The sequence below is a fragment of the Engystomops pustulosus genome, chromosome 1 (assembly GCF_040894005.1).
Source record: "Engystomops pustulosus chromosome 1, aEngPut4.maternal, whole genome shotgun sequence".
Lineage (NCBI taxonomy): Eukaryota > Metazoa > Chordata > Amphibia > Anura > Leptodactylidae > Engystomops > Engystomops pustulosus.
The window spans coordinates 22,801,450-22,820,961 of NC_092411.1; the positions used below are offsets into that span (position 1 = coordinate 22,801,450).

The 19,512-nt window shown below is 42.7% G+C and overlaps 1 protein-coding gene across 1 annotated transcript in view; it reads left to right on the forward strand.

Moving 5' to 3' along the window:
* OXCT1 (3-oxoacid CoA-transferase 1) overlaps positions 1 to 4,565 on the forward strand; it is a 51,713-nt gene extending 47,148 nt beyond the window's left edge. The window contains exons 15-17 of the mRNA XM_072135516.1: positions 1,409 to 1,489; positions 3,198 to 3,299; positions 4,376 to 4,565. Coding sequence (XP_071991617.1) covers positions 1,409 to 1,489; positions 3,198 to 3,299; positions 4,376 to 4,417 — 225 coding nt within the window. The 3' untranslated portion in view covers positions 4,418 to 4,565. The remainder of the gene's footprint in view (positions 1 to 1,408; positions 1,490 to 3,197; positions 3,300 to 4,375) is intronic.
* The last annotated feature ends 14,947 nt before the right edge of the window (positions 4,566 to 19,512 follow it).

Sequence of the window (19,512 nt, forward strand, 5' to 3'; positions counted from 1 at the left end):
CTGCTGTGCTCTTAGCTCTCCGAATCGAGTTTCTCCACAACCCTTGTCCTGCAGACAGTGTTATGTATTGTCCCTGCCTGGAGAGATGTGTAATCAGACCTTTGTGAGTGTTATTAGTAGCAGCTGAACTGTGAAATATAAATTTGTATTCCAGGATTGTAGTTTCTCTAAGTGCACTGGGGGTGTGTCCTCACACTGCTGTGCTCTCTCTGCAGCCAGTGTTATTGTCCCTAGAGAGATGTGTAATCAGACCTTTGTGTAGGTTGTTAGTAGCAGGACTTTGGATGTGAAAATGGGATGTGCAGCAATTTAATGCAGAGAGCCTAGAGCACAGCAGTGTGAGGACATATCCCCAGTGCACTTGGAGAAGCTACAATCCTGCTTGCAGACAGTGAATGGAATAAAGTGCTGCCTTCATCCCGAATCCTGAAAATGTGCTGATAAGACGAGGGGCACAGAGCAGATTTTCAGCTTCCAAATGTAAACCACAAATTCCATTCACTGACTGCAAGCGGGATTTAAATTTATAAAATATATTGTGTGTGAGCCTAATTTGCATATTAGATGGTTTGTAGTAATAAGTAGGGAAACGCCAGCATTCGGTCAGTGCGGCTCCATAATAGGGGCCCTGTTGTGTGACCACATGGTGGCGCTCTGCTGATCATATGGGAGGGGAATGATACCGGGGTCTGGAGGTTTTCCGGATTTAATGGATTGCGCTTGAATTGCTAAATGGAGATAGATGTGTGATTTCGGGGGAGCCGCTGCATGTTTCCATGGCGACGGCTCATTTTCCGGATGCCTGTCTTGTTTCTTCTTCTGCCATAATCTGGTTTAAGGCGAAATGTGACAGGCGCCTGGTGCGGAGCAGTAACTGTGCTGCCGGGACGCCATAGTTATCTCCAGCGCTGGAGGCGCAGAGTCCTGATCCACACATTCTGCTGCGTAAGGGACTGGAGGGATCACATGACCTCATATTAATCCTCGGAAGCAGAGATTTCTGATAATAAGGAAAAATGCTGCAGTTAAAAAAAACATTGGGGTAGAAATGTTCTGTAAATATTCCCCATAACTTACAAAAAGTTTTTAAAATTTTCCAATAGACTTTGTGTATCACATCCGCAATTCTGTGATCAGGAACATCCGTGTCCTGACAGCTGTGACGAGTAAAAATCTGAATAATCACTGACCAGGGAATCAGACTGGCGCCACCCTGGACCTCAGGATGGGTCTGGTATTGCACATATGCCTCATTCACTTTCACTAATCTGAGCTGCAATACCAGATGTGACCAGCGATCTGATGGGGCGCTATCATGGCTCTACAATATCTATTAGGAGGAGGCGGCACAGGGATTTTATTACATGTCAAGGTTTCCATTCACATTCTCTGTTATGTTTTGTTACAGGGAGGAACGCACAAAATTCTAGAGCAATGCAACCTGCCGCTCACTGGGAAAAACTGCGTGGACCGGATCATCACAGAGAAGGTAAAACAGGTCCACTCCACACTGGTCACCCCAAGATGGTGGAGGCTCCCCATTGTGTCGCATATATATTGCACATGTATGTGACCAATAGGGGAGTCAGATCTACACTGTGGCGCCATAGGGAGCTCCTTGTAATTTAAAGGGGATGAATGTTGTATCGGGCACTATTCCCAGAAACTCACAGCCAGTCGCCCATGTCCTGCCTGCTCTGGTCAGCCACGTCCTGCCCTTGTATGTGCCAAAATCTTCACCAGATTTGGGGAGAGGGTGGTTTATGCGTTGGGTATGTCCACTGAGAGCAGAAAGAAGGCTCATAATCCAGTTCAGCATGTGACCACTCTTTATGATAAAGAGGGATCCGGTTACCAGGTTTTACCCCACCAAACTACTAGAACGCTCCAGTAGGGTATGTAACGTCCTTTCTACAATTACCTCTTTTATGTTAAATCTCACCCATTTACCTACAGAAAAGCCAGGCAAATATGACTCTTCTCACCTCTTTTTTACATGAAATGAGTCAAGTTTAGTGGTTGTAGAAGCCCCTGGAATCTGTTCTATAGCACCTAAAAGCATACTGGTGTCATGTTAAAGATAAGAATCTCATCTTTAACTTCACACCAGATTTATGGCTTTGTGTTGTGATCTACAGAACTGGAGAAACTGGCAGCTAAGACGTAATAAGGAAATGCACGCTGCATAAAAACATCCAGTTCCCATCTTTTTTTTTTGAACTGCCAGTATGTCCAGTTCTGTAGCTCACAGAACCACCTGATGAAGTTTAAAAGATGAGATTCTTATGTTCAAATTGGCACACAAAGCATGTTTCTAGGCCCTATAGAATAGAAGATGGGGGCTTCTGAAGTGACACTTCCCCTGCTACCTCTAAACTTGACTCGTCTCATGTGAAAATGGGGATGAGAAGAGTCATATTTGACTTTGGCAGAGATATTTTAGAGGCAAACAGATGAGATTTCACATAAGAGGGAATTCTAGAAGGAACATTTCATACTTGTGGTTTAGTGGGGTGACAGGTTCTTGTTAATGCTTCAATGGGTGGAGATCTGGTCCCTTTCCTCATTTTAAAGGGTCACTCTTTTTTAAAATTTTAAAAGTGTTCATGATCTAAGCAGGGGCATTTTTCAGTAGATTTGTATCTGTTTTGTACAATGTTTTTCCTCCTCCCTTGTTGGATTTATTTCTAGACTCTTAAACATTAAATTGCCTGGAAGCGGAGCCGCTAAAAGCCTAAACAAGTGCTCGGCTTTGATGTGTCGCGGCGTGTGGCGGAAGATGAGCCGTACGCTGAATGCTAATCGCTTCATCCCAGGATCCTCCGTCCTGAAGATCAGCATCGTGCTGGTGGATCGGGGGCAGGGCTGCGCTCCCAACATAGTATATAATATATATATATATTCATTTTTTTTTATCTACAGATATTTCTTCTATATTTAGAATTCTACAAATATAGGGTATAATAAATATTTAATATATACGGTAATATATAAAAAGCAAAGAAAATATAGAAAATATGAAAAATAGTATAATATAGAAATAACAAAATAAAGGGATTATAATGCAATAAAAAGGTTATAAACTGGAACACAAATATAAAAACTAAATAAAATGTAGGTTCAAAAAAAGGTGTGTATATTATATTTTATTAATCTCTGGATTCCCTGGGGATAATAGGTTTCCTCCTGTCTTCTAGGCCGTATTTGATGTGGATAAGAAGAACGGACTGACCCTGATAGAAGTAGCGGAAGGACTTACTGTAGATGACATCAAGAAGTCTACGGGCTGTGACTTTAAGGTGAGACATTACAGATGGCGTTATATATACAATTTCCAGTGTGATCACTGCTACTCATAGGCCGAGGTATATTAGCAGCAGCTGTACAGACCTCACTGCTGGTTTGTTACAATGTATCAGTCAGGAGTCTAGGTTGTAAAGCTCACAGAGCATTGTCTAGACTGGATACAATTGTCTCCATTCAGAGAAAGTAACCCTGTAAATGGCTCATCCATCAGTGGAGACAACTGTATCTAGTCTAGACAATGCTTAACAATCTGTAAAATCATGCTGCTGATGTGCATAGCTCACAGAGCATTGTCTCCACTTCTCAGATGAGAGCAGGACTAGCTATGTACAGGGTTACTGCCTCTGAATGGAGATAATGGGGGTCATTTACTAAGGGCCCGAATCGCGGGTTACACAAATTTTACCGTTTTGCGCCGATTTTTCCCTGAATTGCCCCGGGATTTTGGCGAATGCAATTGGATTGTGGCGCATCGGCGCCGGCATTCGCGCGACGGAAATCGGGGGGGGGGGGGGGGGGGGCGTAGCCGTCGGAAAAAACCTGTCGGATTCGGAGAAACCACTGCATTTAAAAAAAAAAAAATAAATGTGCCGCTTTGCACGCGCTTACCTGCACCCAGCCTGGCTTGGTGAACTTCATTGCACTCCGACGGAATTCAGCGCAGCAGCGACACTTGGGGGATCTACCTTAGTGAATCGCCGGAAGACCCGAATCCTCCACAGAGAATGCGCCGCTGGATCGCGAATGGACCGGGTAAGTAAATCTGCCCCGTTGTATCCAGTCTAGACAATGCTCTGTGAGCTAAACAACCTGGACTCCAGACTGATACATTGTAACAAACCAACAGAGAGATCTGTGCAGCAGCTGCAGATGTGTTTAGCTCACAGAGCATTGTTTGGACTGGATACAATTGTCTCCACTTCTCAGCTGAGTGCAGGACTAGCTATGTACAGGGTCACTGCCTTTGAGGCGATGCATTAATCTAATTGGTCATTTTCAGTATTTGCCTGTTTTGTTCTGTTAGTTTGTAGTTGTTCCTTGGCTCATACTGATGTTTCTTTCCCTCCAGGTGTCTCCGGAGCTGAAGCCTCTGCAGCAGATCAGTGATTAGAGCTTTTCTCTATACATATATTATGTCGTAGCGGAGGAACACCGTAGTGCGATTACCATCTATCCGTTCTGTGACATCAGTGGTGACTTGTTACATAGGGATGGGGGGGGGGGTGACATGGGGCTTAATAAAAATAGTTTTGATTAACCCTTTCAGTGTCCTGTTGTGATATGATGGCAGAGGAGTAATTTGGAACTGGGGGCCCTAATGGAAAGCCTATAATGGGGCCCCTGCCGGCTGGGTGTAGATGTTACTTGTAAATAGCAAATTGAACAGTCATCAAATTTAATGGAGAAAATGTATTACAGACAATTCTGCCCTAAAACACATTACACCTTAATTTGTGCTCCGTGGGTCATCGGTGAGAGACAGAATCTAAAATCAAAAATCTGAAAATTGTCTGAAAATGACATTGTATGATGTTTAAATAATTGTTTTGCATTTTATTGAATGAATTTAGTATTTGATACAGTGGAAAAACAGAATTTAATATTTGGTAGAGAAACCTTTGCAGTAACAGAGGACGGATGTTTCCTCTAGTTCCTGCAGTGGGGTCTGTGACTCCTCCAGACAGATCTTCTGCAGATTTTTCAGCTTTCGGGGCCGTTGCGCAGTTTCATCGCCCACCAAAGATTTTTGATTGGTTCGGATGTTGAAATGCTGTCTCTCACAGTTACCACGAATTACGATAAAAATTACAGACCTCTCCATTCTTTGTAGGTGGGAAACTTGCTAAATTGACTTTGTATCAAATCCTTATTTTCTCCTCTGTAAGGAACCGCCCCCAGTGCACTTGGAGCGAGTACAATCCTGGAATATTTTTCCTTTTCTCACCTGCCTGGAACATCTGACCCTGTACAATCTGTGGCATAGCAGCTGTAGCGTCTATTGTACAAGTGAAGTCTGGTGACCGACTCAGCTCTGCTACATCTGTACAGTGATTATTCTATGGCTATGATTACGGAGTATGTCACCAGACGGTTAACAACCTGTGAGGTGCGGTCGCTGCTCGGAAACGCGGATATTGAAAGTTCCTGCAGATTGTGGCCGCTCAATGTCGTGTAAGGTCACCTTCCCCTCCCCCCGCCTCAATTCTCGGAGAAGTGGTAATCTATAGGACAAGGTGAGCTGGAAATAGAAGGCAGCAGGTGACCGCACAATGTGGAGCGGAGGCATTAAAATAACCCGCCTCGTGCCTCTCCTCGTCTGCGGAGGCCATTGGCGCTTTAAGCACCGGATCAGGCTGTATATTCCGGATGACGGCAGAATAGGAGGGGAGGGGTATATAACGCAGCCCCTCGCTACGACTGATGCAGGTGATGAAGGATGAGACTCTATTAAACCTGATGTTAAAGGACACAAAAGTCAATTCTTTAAATATATGGGATAATAGGAGAATCTATGGTGACAGGACCACGATTTGGGTGGGGGTGGGGGATACTCTGGCGATTGTATTCTAACTCCATAGGTTCACATGAATGTACCAGGGGATTGGTACGCAGAGAACAATTGTATAAGCACAAGTCTCTTCAAGCAGACAATCCCTGATTGGAGTAGTAGTGGCAGCCATGTTGCCTCTTTTGAGAATCTATATAATGGAAATACTTAAGATAGATAAAATCTTAATTAATCCCAAAGGAGAATAGAAAGGTGAACTTCCCCTTTGAGTAAAAGGTGGCCTTAATTATAAGATGCTCCCATCTATACTAATTCTAACCGCCAGTGACCACTTTCCGCCTGAATCTCTCATTCCCAGATCTATTTCCATCGCTGACGGGAATTGACATTTAAACTAGGTCAAAAATTGTCTGCAGATATTCTGATTTAGCATCGCTCAATATAATCTCTGGGACGGGCGGCGCTCACATCGCAGGCGTCCGCATGGTGACAGCTGAATACCAAGGTACAAGGATCTTCCTCATTATTAGATTTATTTTTACCTCCCAGGTCTCACTTTTTGGATTTATTTACAGGAGACCGTGGATTTAAAGAGACAGTTGAAGTCATGATTGTATCTGTCAATAGGGGGCAGCAGATACTCTGAACTACTAATTTACTCTCGGGGGCTTCATCATCATGACCATTGGTTTGTATTTCCCTCCTGTAACTGATTGGCTGAAAGTGATACATCGTCTCCATGTGAAGGTGCTGGGACTTCCTGATGTGAGAGGGAGAAGAAGAGCATCTACATTTATTTAATTTTCATTTTTTTAATATTTCCTTCCATTGAAACTCTTGTAAATAACCAACTGTGCCTCTTTACGGGTTGAAAATCTGGACAAATTGATTCATTGATTATCAGCCAGTGTGACTGCCTCTATGAAAGCAGAAGTTTTCTGGTGTGGACCATTCAGGTTAACAGTATGCTACAAAAAATTCAAGGATGTCCTTTTCACTATAGAGCAGTTCAGTGGGACCTTTGATCTCCTGTTTCGTTGATTGTGGTTGGATCACCAGTTATCAGACGTTTATTTCATATCCACAGGGTATTAGAATTCTGCACAAAATTTATAGAACAGTGAATTTTTATAGTGGTGGAAGATCTGGTTCAGATACAGATCTAATGCACTGACACTATTAAGTGACCGTAGTTTGGGGTCCAGGAGCTTAATGTTACCCTTGGTTCACCCCCCCACAGTAATGCTCCACACTTTTGTCTATGGTCAGTTCAGCAGCACAAATATTATAATATTCCCCCTCGCCGCTGCAGATGGCAGATATCAGCTTGTGACGCAGCGCTCCCAGCACGAGCCGTGGAGACAGATTGGATGTTTATCTGACAAATACAAGATGTTCCGCAAGTTTAGAGCACAAGTGAAACTTCTGATCTCCTTCCTGGTGACATAGATACAATACATTGTTGGCAGATCAGCGGTGATCATCCCTTTAATTATTGGTCAGTTATGATGCGCCTCTAATCCAGGCGTCCTCCAAACTGGATTTTCAGCTCTGTCCAGGGTGACGGGAGGTGAGTCCTCCAAATGCAGTGGAATGGTGGAGCTGCCATCAGCTTCCTGCTCCACCTCTGCACCTCCCGTGTACCATAGGACAGTGCAATGCAGATGCCTAACCAGAGGATCTTACATTCTATCCGTACCAGGGAAAATGAGTTAGGGTGATGTCACACATGGCGTTTTGAACCCTTTTTTTGAAAACGCATCCGTTTTTGACAGGTTTTACCAATTATGTTAATTAAAATGGTCGAAAACAGTTGCATTTTTAAAAAACGGATGCGTTTTTTAACGGACTGCTCAAAAATGGTCCAAAAACGGGTTCAAAACGCCATGTGTGGCATCACCCTTAGGGCCTCTCATCAGCTAGGTAACTGAGTTATGGAGCCCATTAGCGTGATCAGTCCTACTGGGTTCATTAATCAAGGATTTCAGGTTTACATTTATCAATGACCCAACTCTGGAACATTACAATTATTTCTCTGCTGATGTCTTCACCGCTGGCATTGTAAACTGTCAGAACTTCTGCTGTTACAGAGGAGGTCACATTTACTGATGGTCAACTCATTGTGGACAATTGATTAGCAGCTCTTGGCCTCTCAATTTACACACTACTTCTGCATACTTATACCCATATACATTAAGAAACTGCTTAAGTACTGGACAGCTGCCCAATGATATGTACCGTATATTCCGGCATGTAAGACGACTTTTGAAGGCTGAAAAATCTTCTGTCTGGTCTGGGGTCGTCTTATACGCTGGTAATGTTTTTGAACTTTCAGAAATTGACATGTGGGCAAGGCCAGGTCCGGGGCCGGTCGGGGGCTGATGGGGCCGGTCGAAAAAAAACCAAACAGCTTCTCACCTTTCCCGCGATCCACCGAAGCTCCTCTGCTACACTCCGGCCGCCGGTGACAGCTCCTTGGGTGCCGGCGTCGCAGAGAATATGACGTCGGCACGCGGCTGACGTCATATTCTGTGAGCCGCCAGCGCTCAATGAGCTGTCACCGCCGGCCGGAGTGTAGCAGCGGAGCTTCGGTGGATTGCAGGAAAGGTGAGAAGCTGTTGTATTAATTTAATGTGCCAAGCAGGCTGGCTATATAGAGGGGGAGGCAGCAGGATGTATACTGGGGGGCCACCAGGCTGTGTACTTGGGGGTTGGAGAGCTTTCTGACTATATACTGGGGGTGTGTGGGGGGGGGGTTGTCTGGCTATGTACAGGGGGGCCTGGCTGTATACTGAGGGTACAGGCTGGCAGTATACTGGGGGGGGGGCAGTTTTGTCTATATACAGGGGGGCTGGCTGTATACTGGGGGTACAGGCTGGCAATATACAGAGGGGCTGGCTGTATACTAGGGGGGCAGTTTGGCTATATACAGGGGGCTGGCTGTATACTGGGGGACTGGCTGGCAAAATACAGGGGGAGCTGGCTGTATACTGGGAGTACTGGCTGGCAGTATACAGGGGGGCTGGCTGTATACTGGGGGGGGGTTTGGCTATATACAGGGGGGTGGCTGTATACTGGGGGGACTCTCTGGCAAAATACAGGAGGAGCTGGCTGTATACTGGGGGGACTGGCTGGCAATATATAGGGGGGCTGACTGTATACTGGGGTGGTTGTTTGGCTATATACAGGGGAGGGCTAGATATATACTGGGGGGGCTGGCGGTGGTATATGGCATAGTAGTTATATTCCTGTACACAAGGGGCAGCATTATAGTAGTTATATTCCTGTACATAGGGGGTAGTATTATAGTAGTTATATTCCTGTACATAGGGGGCAGTATTATAGTAGTTATATTCCTGTACATAGGGGGCAGTATTATAGTAGTTATATTCTTGTACATAGGGGGCAGTATTATAGTAATTATATTCTTGTACATAGGGGGCAGTATTATAGTAGTTATATTCTTGTACATGGGGTTAGTATTATAGTAGTTATATTCTTGTACATAGGGGTTAGTATTATAGTAGTTATATTCTTGTACATAGGGGGCAGTATTATAGTAGTTATATTCTTGTACATAGGGGGCAGTATTATAGTAGTTATATTCTTGTACATAGGGGGCAGTATTATAGTAGTTATATTCTTGTACATAGGGGGCAGTATTATAGTAGTTATATTCCTGTACATAGGGGGCAGTATTATAGTAGTTATATTTTTGTACATAGGGGGCAGTATTATAGTAGTTATATTATTGTACATAGGGGCAGTATTATAGAAGTTATAGTCCTGTACATAGGGGGCAGTATTATAGTAGTTATATCCCTGTACATAGGGGCAGTATTATAGAAGTTATATTCTTGTACATAGGGGGCAGTATTATAGTAGTTATATTCCTGTACATAGGGGGCAGTATTATAGTAGTTATATTCTTGTACATAGGGGGCAGTATTATAGTAGTTATATTCCTGTACATAGGGGGCAGTATTATAGTAGTTATATCCCTGTACATAGGGGGCAGTATTATAGTAGTTATATTCCTGTACATATGGGCAGTATTATAGTGGTTATATTCTTGTACATAGGGGCAGTATTATAGTAGTTATATTCTTGTACATAGGGGACAGTATTATAGTAGTTATATTCTTGTACATAGGGGCAGTATTATAGTAGTTATATTCTTGTACATAGGGGGCAGTATTATAGTAGTTATATTCTTGTACATAGGGGGCAGTATTATAGTAGTTATATCCCTGTACATAGGGGGCAGTATTATAGTAGTTATATTCCTGTACATAGGGGCAGTATTATAGTGGTTATATTCTTGTACATAGGGGCAGTATTATAGTAGTTATATTCTTGTACATAGGGGACAGTATTATAGTAGTTATATTCTTGTACATAGGGGCAGTATTATAGTAGTTATATTCTTGTACATAGGGGGCAGTATTATAGTAGTTATATTCTTGTACATAGGGGCAGTATTATAGTAGTTATATTCTTGTACATAGGGGACAGTATTATAGTAGTTATATTCTTGTTCATAGGGGGCAGTAATATTGTAGTTATATTCTTGTACATAGGGGGTAGTATTATAGCAGTTATATTCTTGTACATAGGGGCCGGTATTATAGTAGTTATATTCCTGTACATAGGGGGCAGTATTATAGTAGTTATATTCTTGTACATAGGGGGCAGTATTATAGTAGTTATATTCTTGTACATAGGGGGCAGTATTATAGTAGTTATATTCTTGTACATAGGGGGCAGTATTATAGTAGTTATATCCCTGTACATAGGGGGCAGTATTATAGTAGTTATATTCTTGTACATAGGGGGCAGTATTATAGTAGTTATATCCCTGTACATAGGGGGCAGTATTATAGTAGTTATATTCTTGTACATAGGGGGCAGTATTATAGTAGTTATATCCCTGTACATAGGGGACAGTATTATAGTAGTTATATTCCTGTACATAGGGGGCAGTATTATAGTAGTTATATTCTTGTACATAGGGGGCAGTATTATAGTAGTTATATTCCTGTACATAGGGGGCAGTATTATAGTAGTTATATTCTTGTACATAGGGGCAGTATTATAGTAGTTATATTCCTGTACATAGGGGGCAGTATTATAGTAGTTATATTCCTGTACATAGGGGGCAGTATTATAGTAGTTATATTCCTGTACATAGGGGGCAGTATTATAGTAGTTATATTCTTGTACATAGAGGGCAGTATTATAGTACAGTATGGTAACATTTACAGTAAAATGGACGATGGTAATGTTGTTGTTGTATGCCTTATGTTTATGAGCGACAGTTTTGCTGCTATATACCTGCATGTCATAAGAATTTAAATTAGAAAAGGACCATGTGCAACATCCCCCACCGGGGCCTAGCCTTTTCTCGGGGCCTGGAGTCAGCCGGGGCCCGCAGTACCTGAGTGGCTGGCGGTTGCGGCCTAGGCACGCTAGTGTCACGGTGCTTGGTATGGGGAACCGGAGGGCTGTCCTACAGCCTGGCAGGTCTTCAGCAGGGTGGTGTTGGCAAGAAATGATGAGGGAGAGGCTGCTATAGCGGATCTCCCTGGGGCAACCCTTTGGTGTCTAGAGTATAAGTCTCTGTGTGATGGACAGGGTGCCTGTGATGATGGTAGTGGTAGTAGCAGGGACCAGACGGAGGCAGAGGTTGAACAAAAACAACTTACAGTTCTTTATTGGAACCGACAGGAACCGCAGCAACGTGCCTTTAACAGGGTAGTGGAGTGCTGAGATGCAGTTGGAGGGAGCCACAGGATGTAGAGCGCCAGCCTGGATGCAGAGGGCAGGCTGGGAGGTAGCTGTGTCCTAGTAGGATGCTTCAGCTTGTTCTGGGTTGCTTCAGGTATCACCCTTAAAGGTAGGATGATACCCCTTTCCTCTCTAACTCTTAGCTATTAGCTACACTCTTCAGGCAGGGGCTAGGCTCTTCCTGCTCTGGTCTGGTATGCTAGCTGTATAGAGTTTAGACTGGAGTTATTTCAGTTTGCTTCTGCAGACTCCTAGGTCTGGCTAGAACTGGTCTCTAGAACATTCCTGGCCAGGGGTTTTGTTACTCCCACTGGTCAGGTGGTGGCTACTCCTCCAATCACATCTCAGCTTACAGAAACAGTGTGTAACACATGTGATTGGATGACACATCTTACATCACATAAAGCAATTAACTCCTGCCTTACCAGGCAGGATCTACCACTGCAATGTTCCCCTGTGTCCTATAAGGACTATGTAGAGTGATGTAGTGACATGCTGTGGGGCTGACTAGACCCTACACAGGCTGCAAGCTACATGGTGGGACGTATTCGCAACCACTCCTCTGCCTTGCATCGGCGAGGGTGTTGCACATGTTAAATTCAAATCTGTTTTTTTTTTTTTTTTTACCGGTGTTTTGTATGTGTTGGAAAAGGGGTAGTCTTATACGGTGAATATATCTTAAACTCAGGAAAGTAGGGGGGTCGTCTTATACGCCGGAATATGGTATATCATCTATAATATACTGTGTATAACATATATATATATATATATATATATATGTATATATATATATATATATATATATATATATATATATAATAAATGAATGTGGTAACACATAGCTACTATATGCACACTGTATAATATTGTGTTATACTCACAATTGTATCTGTAGGGATCTTCTCTAATTCTGGACAACCCCTTTAACTATAGAAATGTGACCAAAGGGCAGATGAGACCTTTCCCAGCACTGGAGGAGGGAGACATAATATCTCTCTGTGTCTAAAGGATAAAAAGCAAATATTGTGATTTTTTTCTTGTGATAATTTAGTATTTTCCTTTGTTTTACTCTTTTCTTCGTGATTTTTGTTCCTTTGAATCTCAAGGCAATTTTCGTTCATTTAAGACACAAATAAATATGCAAATCAATGAAAGTGATGGAAATATGAAATGAGTGACAAGGCGAGGTCTGAAGCTGAAACAATGGCGCAGACCTGATGCGCTGAATGACGAGGGATCGGAAGTCGGATTCTGCTTTGTGGCTGACAATGACAAATGACAGAAATGGAAGTGATTGGGGATTCAGTGAGAACAATCAGCAAAGTCCAGGTATTTTTATGTAGATGGCGGAGATTCCTGACCATGGAGAGTCCTCGGGGAGCGCCTGTAGCAGGAGGGCGGACACTTTCTTGTGGTAAGTACATAGATAGGATACTGCCTTATGTTGTGTTGTCCCTCAATTATCACTTACAGAGCTGAACATGTAGGCGACGACAACAAGGAAATTCAAGCTCAGCCGTTCCAAGAGGATCCAAGTGTCCATCAAAACCACTCAGAGGGCTTAATACTGAGATAATAAGAAGTGTCTTCAGCCCCACAATATACTACTGTGTTTTACTACTCTTGTCCTGCATCTACTACTTCTATCCTGTGTGTATATATGTATATATATACACAGTACTACTATCAGCATCTTCATAAAACTATTGCTACTGTATATGTGACACATAGTAAAGCACAGTTTGGTTCTAATAGAGTGATGTCCCAGTATAGGGATAAAACACACAGTGATGTCACAGTACAGCGATAATACACACAGTGATGTCACAGTACAGGGATAATACACACAGTGATATCAGAGTACAGGGATAATACACACAGTGATGTCACAGTACAGCGATAATACACACAGTGATGTCACAGTACAGAGATAATACACACAGTGATGTCACAGTACAGGGATAATACACACAGTGATATCAGAGTACAGGGATAATACACACAGTGATGTCACAGTACAGCGATAATACACACAGTGATGTCACAGTACAGAGATAATACACACAGTGATGTCACAGTACAGGGATAATATACACAGTGATGTCCCAGTATAGGGATAAAACACACAGTGATGTCACAGTACAGCGATAATACACACAGTGATGTCACAGTACAGGGATAATACACACAGTGATATCAGAGTACAGGGATAATACACACAGTGATGTCACAGTACAGCGATAATACACACAGTGATGTCACAGTACAGAGATAATACACACAGTGATGTCACAGTACAGAGATAATACACACAGTGATGTCACAGTACAGGGATAATACACACAGTGATGTCACAGTACAGGGATAATACACACAGTGATGTCATAGTACAGGGGTAATACACACAGTGATGTCACAGTACAGTGATAATACACACAGTGATGTCGCAGTACAGGGATAATACACACAGTGATGTCCCAGTACAGGGATAATACACACAGTGATGTCGCAGTACAGGGATAATACACACAGTGATGTCACAGTACAGGGATAATACACACAGTAATGTCCCAGTATAGGGATAAAACACACAGTGATGTCACAGTACAGCGATAATACACACAGTGATGTCACAGTACAGGGATAATACACACAGTGATATCAGAGTACAGGGATAATACACACAGTGATGTCACAGTACAGCGATAATACACACAGTGATGTCACAGTACAGAGATAATACACACAGTGATGTCACAGTACAGGGATAATATACACAGTGATGTCCCAGTATAGGGATAAAACACACAGTGATGTCACAGTACAGCGATAATACACACAGTGATGTCACAGTACAGGGATAATACACACAGTGATATCAGAGTACAGGGATAATACACACAGTGATGTCACAGTACAGCGATGATACACACAGTGATGTCACAGTACAGAGATAATACACACAGTGATGTCACAGTACAGAGATAATACACACAGTGATGTCACAGTACAGCGATAATACACACAGTGATGTCACAGTACAGGGATAATACACACAGTGATGTCATAGTACAGGGGTAATACACACAGTGATGTCACAGTACAGTGATAATACACACAGTGATGTCGCAGTACAGGGATAATACACACAGTGATGTCCCAGTACAGGGATAATACACACAGTGATGTCGCAGTACAGGGATAATACACACAGTGATGTCGCAGTACAGGGATAATACACACAGTGATGTCACAGTACAGTGATAATACACACAGTGATGTCACAGTACAGAGATAATACACACAGTGATGTCACCGTACAGAGATAATACACACAGTGATGTCACCGTACAGGGATAATACACACAGTGATGTCCCAGTACAGGGATAATACACACAGTGATGTCACAGTACAGGGATAATACACACAGTGATGTCACAGTACAGGGATAATACACACAGTGATGTCACAGTACAGAGATAATACACACAGTGATGTCACAGTGCAGAGATAATACACACAGTGATGTCACAGTGCAGGGATAATACACACAGTGATGTCACAGTCCATTCTTAATAAACAGGGTGGAAGAACTGTGAATGGGGTTTTCCCCTTTAGGAGACCTCACTTATTCTTTTTGTAAGTGATCTGCAGACATGTGCAATAGTCAGACCATGTGCTGTGGCAGCTCCTGTCACCCATGAGGTGTTGGCTTAGTGAAATCCTGATACAGAATTTTGTTAGGAGACATCTGACTCCAGTTCAGAACGTGCCAGGATGAGTCTTGTGTGTCCTTATGGTGGGATATTTCCATCCCTCTCTGTCAGAGACATCAACTAATTACTAGAGAAATGAAGAGAATACACAGCCAGAAATACCAGCAAAACCTTACAGAATATATGGCTGCCACATAATAACCTTACAGAATATATGGCTGCCACATAATAAACCTTACAGAATATATGGCTGCCACATAATAACCTTACAGAATATATGGCTGCCGCATAATAAACCTTACAGAATATATGGCTGCCACATAATAACCTTACAGAATATATGGCTGCCACATAATAACCTTACAGAATATATGGCTGCCACATAATAAACCTTACAGAATATATGGCTGCCACATAATACACCTTACAGAACATATGGCTGCCACATAATACACCTTACAGAATATATGGCTGCCACATAATAACCTTACAGAATATATGGCTGCCACATAATAAACCTTACAGAATATATGGCTGCCACATAATAACCTTACAGAATATATGGCTGCCACATAATAACCTTACAGAATATATGGCTGCCACATAATAAACCTTACAGAATATATGGCTGCCACATAATAACCTTACAGAATATATGGCTGCTACATAATAAACCTTACAGAATATATGGCTGCCGCATAATAACCTTACAGAATATATGGCTGCCACATAATAAACCTTACAGAATATATGGCTGCCACATAATAAACCTTACAGAATATATGGCTGCCACATAATAAACCTTACAGAATATATGGCTGCCACATAATAAACCTTACAGAATATATGGCTGCCACATAATAAACCTTACAGAATATATGGCTGCCACATAATAACCTTACAGAATATATGGCTGCCACATAATAAACCTTACAGAATATATGGCTGCCACATAATAACCTTACAGAATATATGGCTGCCACATACTAAACCTTACAGAATATATGGCTGCCACATAATAAACCTTACAGAATATATGGCTGCCACATAATAAACCTTACAGAATATATGGCTGCCACATAATAAACCTTACAGAATATATGGCTGCCACATAATACACCTTACAGAATATATGGCTGCCACATAATACACCTTACAGAATATATGGCTGCCACATAATAAACCTACAGAATATATGGCTGCCACATAATACACCTTACAGAATATATGGCTGCCACATAATAAACCTTACAGAATATATGGCTGCCACATAATAACCTTACAGAATATAGGGCTGCCACATAATAACCTTACAGAATATATGGCTGCCACATAATAAGCTTACAGAATATATGGCTGCCACATAATAAACCTTACAGAATATATGGCTGACGCATAATAAACCTTACAGAATATATGGCTGCCACATAATAACCTTACAGAATATATGGCTGCCACATAGTAAACCTTATAGAATATATGGCTGCCACATAATAACCTTACAGAATATATGGCTGCCACATAATAAACCTTACAGAATATATGGCTGCCACATAATAAACCTTACAGAATATATGGCTGCCACATAATAAACCTTACAGAATATATGGCTGCCACATAATAACCTTACAGAATATATGGCTGCCACATAATAAACCTTACAGAATATATGGCTGCCACATAATAACCTTACAGAATATATGGCTGCCACATAATAACCTTACAGAATATATGGCTGCTACATAATAAACCTTACAGAATATATGGCTGCCACATAATAAACCTACAGAAGAGAGAAGCTGAAGCTAGCGCTGAGTCCAGACTAGGGCCCCTATAGTCACACTATAACACCCCACCATCCAGATACTCATTATCCTATAAGCAGCACCATGGTCTGACCCTATGGGATGTGCCCTCTAGGGTCTATACTGTGCATTGAAAGAGCTCCCCAAAGCCTAGTAGAAATATTGCCCCTTTCTGGTCTTTTCCCTTAGCCCTGGGTGACCCCTATTTGTCTATAACCCCAATGCAGATCTAGTGTTAAGGCCAGTCCTAAATTTCCCCTTGTAGTTGACCAGAGCTGTGTAGAAGAGGTTTCTGCATGAAACCCTCCACCCTGACTACCATCCAGACCAGATCCCCCAGACAGTGTAGCAGATGCTGCCTCCCCCCCCCCCCCCCCCCCGGGCTCTTTGCTCTGCAGATGTACTCCACACCTGGAATTGTGCCCTCCTTCGCCCATAGACAACATCGCAGCCAATAGTGAAATCTCCTGCCATGCGCCACTTTCTGGTCATACGCACATCATCTTAAAATCGAAGGACTACCGTGTGCCTGTCAAGATTTGGAGGAAGTGGATCCTCTGGAACACCACGAACGATGACGTAAGCCAACACCTGGGACCGGTGTGTAAGTGGTACCCGGTGTTCACAGGAACTCGCCGCCAAGGAGGTTGGACTTGCTGGGCCAAGGTACCACCAGGTTGTTCCACAGGCGCGACTTTGCCTGCGGTGGCGGCCAAGGCGCAGTATAGAATCGTAAGGCAAACTCGTGGTCAAGGACAGAGAGGCGGCACAGGATCAGAGTCAATAACGGAACCAGGGTCACAATGGAGATTCAGAAACACAGCAAATCGCATAGAATAGCTTTCTCAAAGGCTCTAGGCACAAAGATCCGGCAGGGAATGCTGGGAGAGGCTGGCTTTTATGCATTGGCCCTTTAAATATTCGGCGCGCGCCATAGGATGCAGGGACGCGCACACTGGGCTGCTGGATCAGTTGCAGGCGCGTGGATAGGTAAGGAAGCAGGGAGGGGAGCTGGGCACCAAACGGAGACATTGCCACAGTTTGGAGCATGCGCACAATTCTATAACAGCAGAGGACTAAAAGTTCCGATACATTCTCCGCCATATTGCTTGTGGGCATCTTACAACCTTACAACTATGTACACACACACACACACATATATATATGTATACATACACAAGATAAGAGTAGTAGTGTTGCGTTATACCCATATATATACAGGATAGGAGTAGTAGTGCAGTGCTGTACCTATCTATATATACAGCATAGGAGGAGCAGTGCTGTGCCTGTATATATACAGGATAGGTGTAATAGTATAGTGCTGTACCTATATATCTATATATATATACATATATACAGGATAGGACTAGTAGTGCAGTGCGGTGCCCATATATATGCAGGACAGGTGTAATAGTATAGTGTTGTACCTATATATATATATATATATATATATATACAAGATAGGACTATATATCTATGATATATCTAGGATATATATGCAGGACAGGATCCCTTTAATGCCCTCGCTAAGGTGATTATTCCTGATACATAGCACCTCCCCATAGCCCCTCTATCTACACCCCAAAACAACTGATTTAAGATATAGGGCAGTGTTTTCACAGAGTAAATCTACAAGTCTATAGTCTTGGTCTTTGTCTTCCACCTTGTGCCACCTCCAGCCAGTCTTGCGCAGACCCTCCGTGTTCATGCAGAGGACCCAGAAAGGATCCTTACTGGGAGCAGAAAGTTACTACTGGACATTTAACAGAATGTCTCTTCGAGTGCTAATTTCTTGCTCTTGAAGTCATGTAGCATTATATCTGGGGGTAAGAGTACTGGAGTATTGAGCCAACGAGGAGCAGCGCATAATTACTGCAATAAGCCTCTCAGCAGCTTACAGAAAACCAGGCTGTAACTTCACAGTAAGCAACATCATGGCGAGTCTGGGGTATGTGGATGAGCCACAGATATCATGTACATGACAGGGTAAGTAATGTCATGCATGTACACAGTGACTGCACCAGCAGCAGAATAGTGAGTGCAGCTCTGGAGTATAATACAGGATGTAACTCAGGATCAGTACAGGATAAGTAATGTCATGTATGTGCACAGTGACTGCACCAGCAGAATAGTGAGTGCTGCTCTGGGGTATGGATGCAACTCAGGATCAGTACAGGATAAGTAATGTCATGCATGTACACAGTGACTGCACCAGCAGCAGAATAGTGAGTGCAGCTCTGGGTATAATACAGGATGTAACTCAGGATCAGTACAGGATAAGTAATGTCATGTATGTGCACAGTGACTGCACCAGCAGAATAGTGAGTGCTGCTCTGGGGTATGGATGCAACTCAGGATCAGTACAGGATAAGTAATGTCATGTATGTA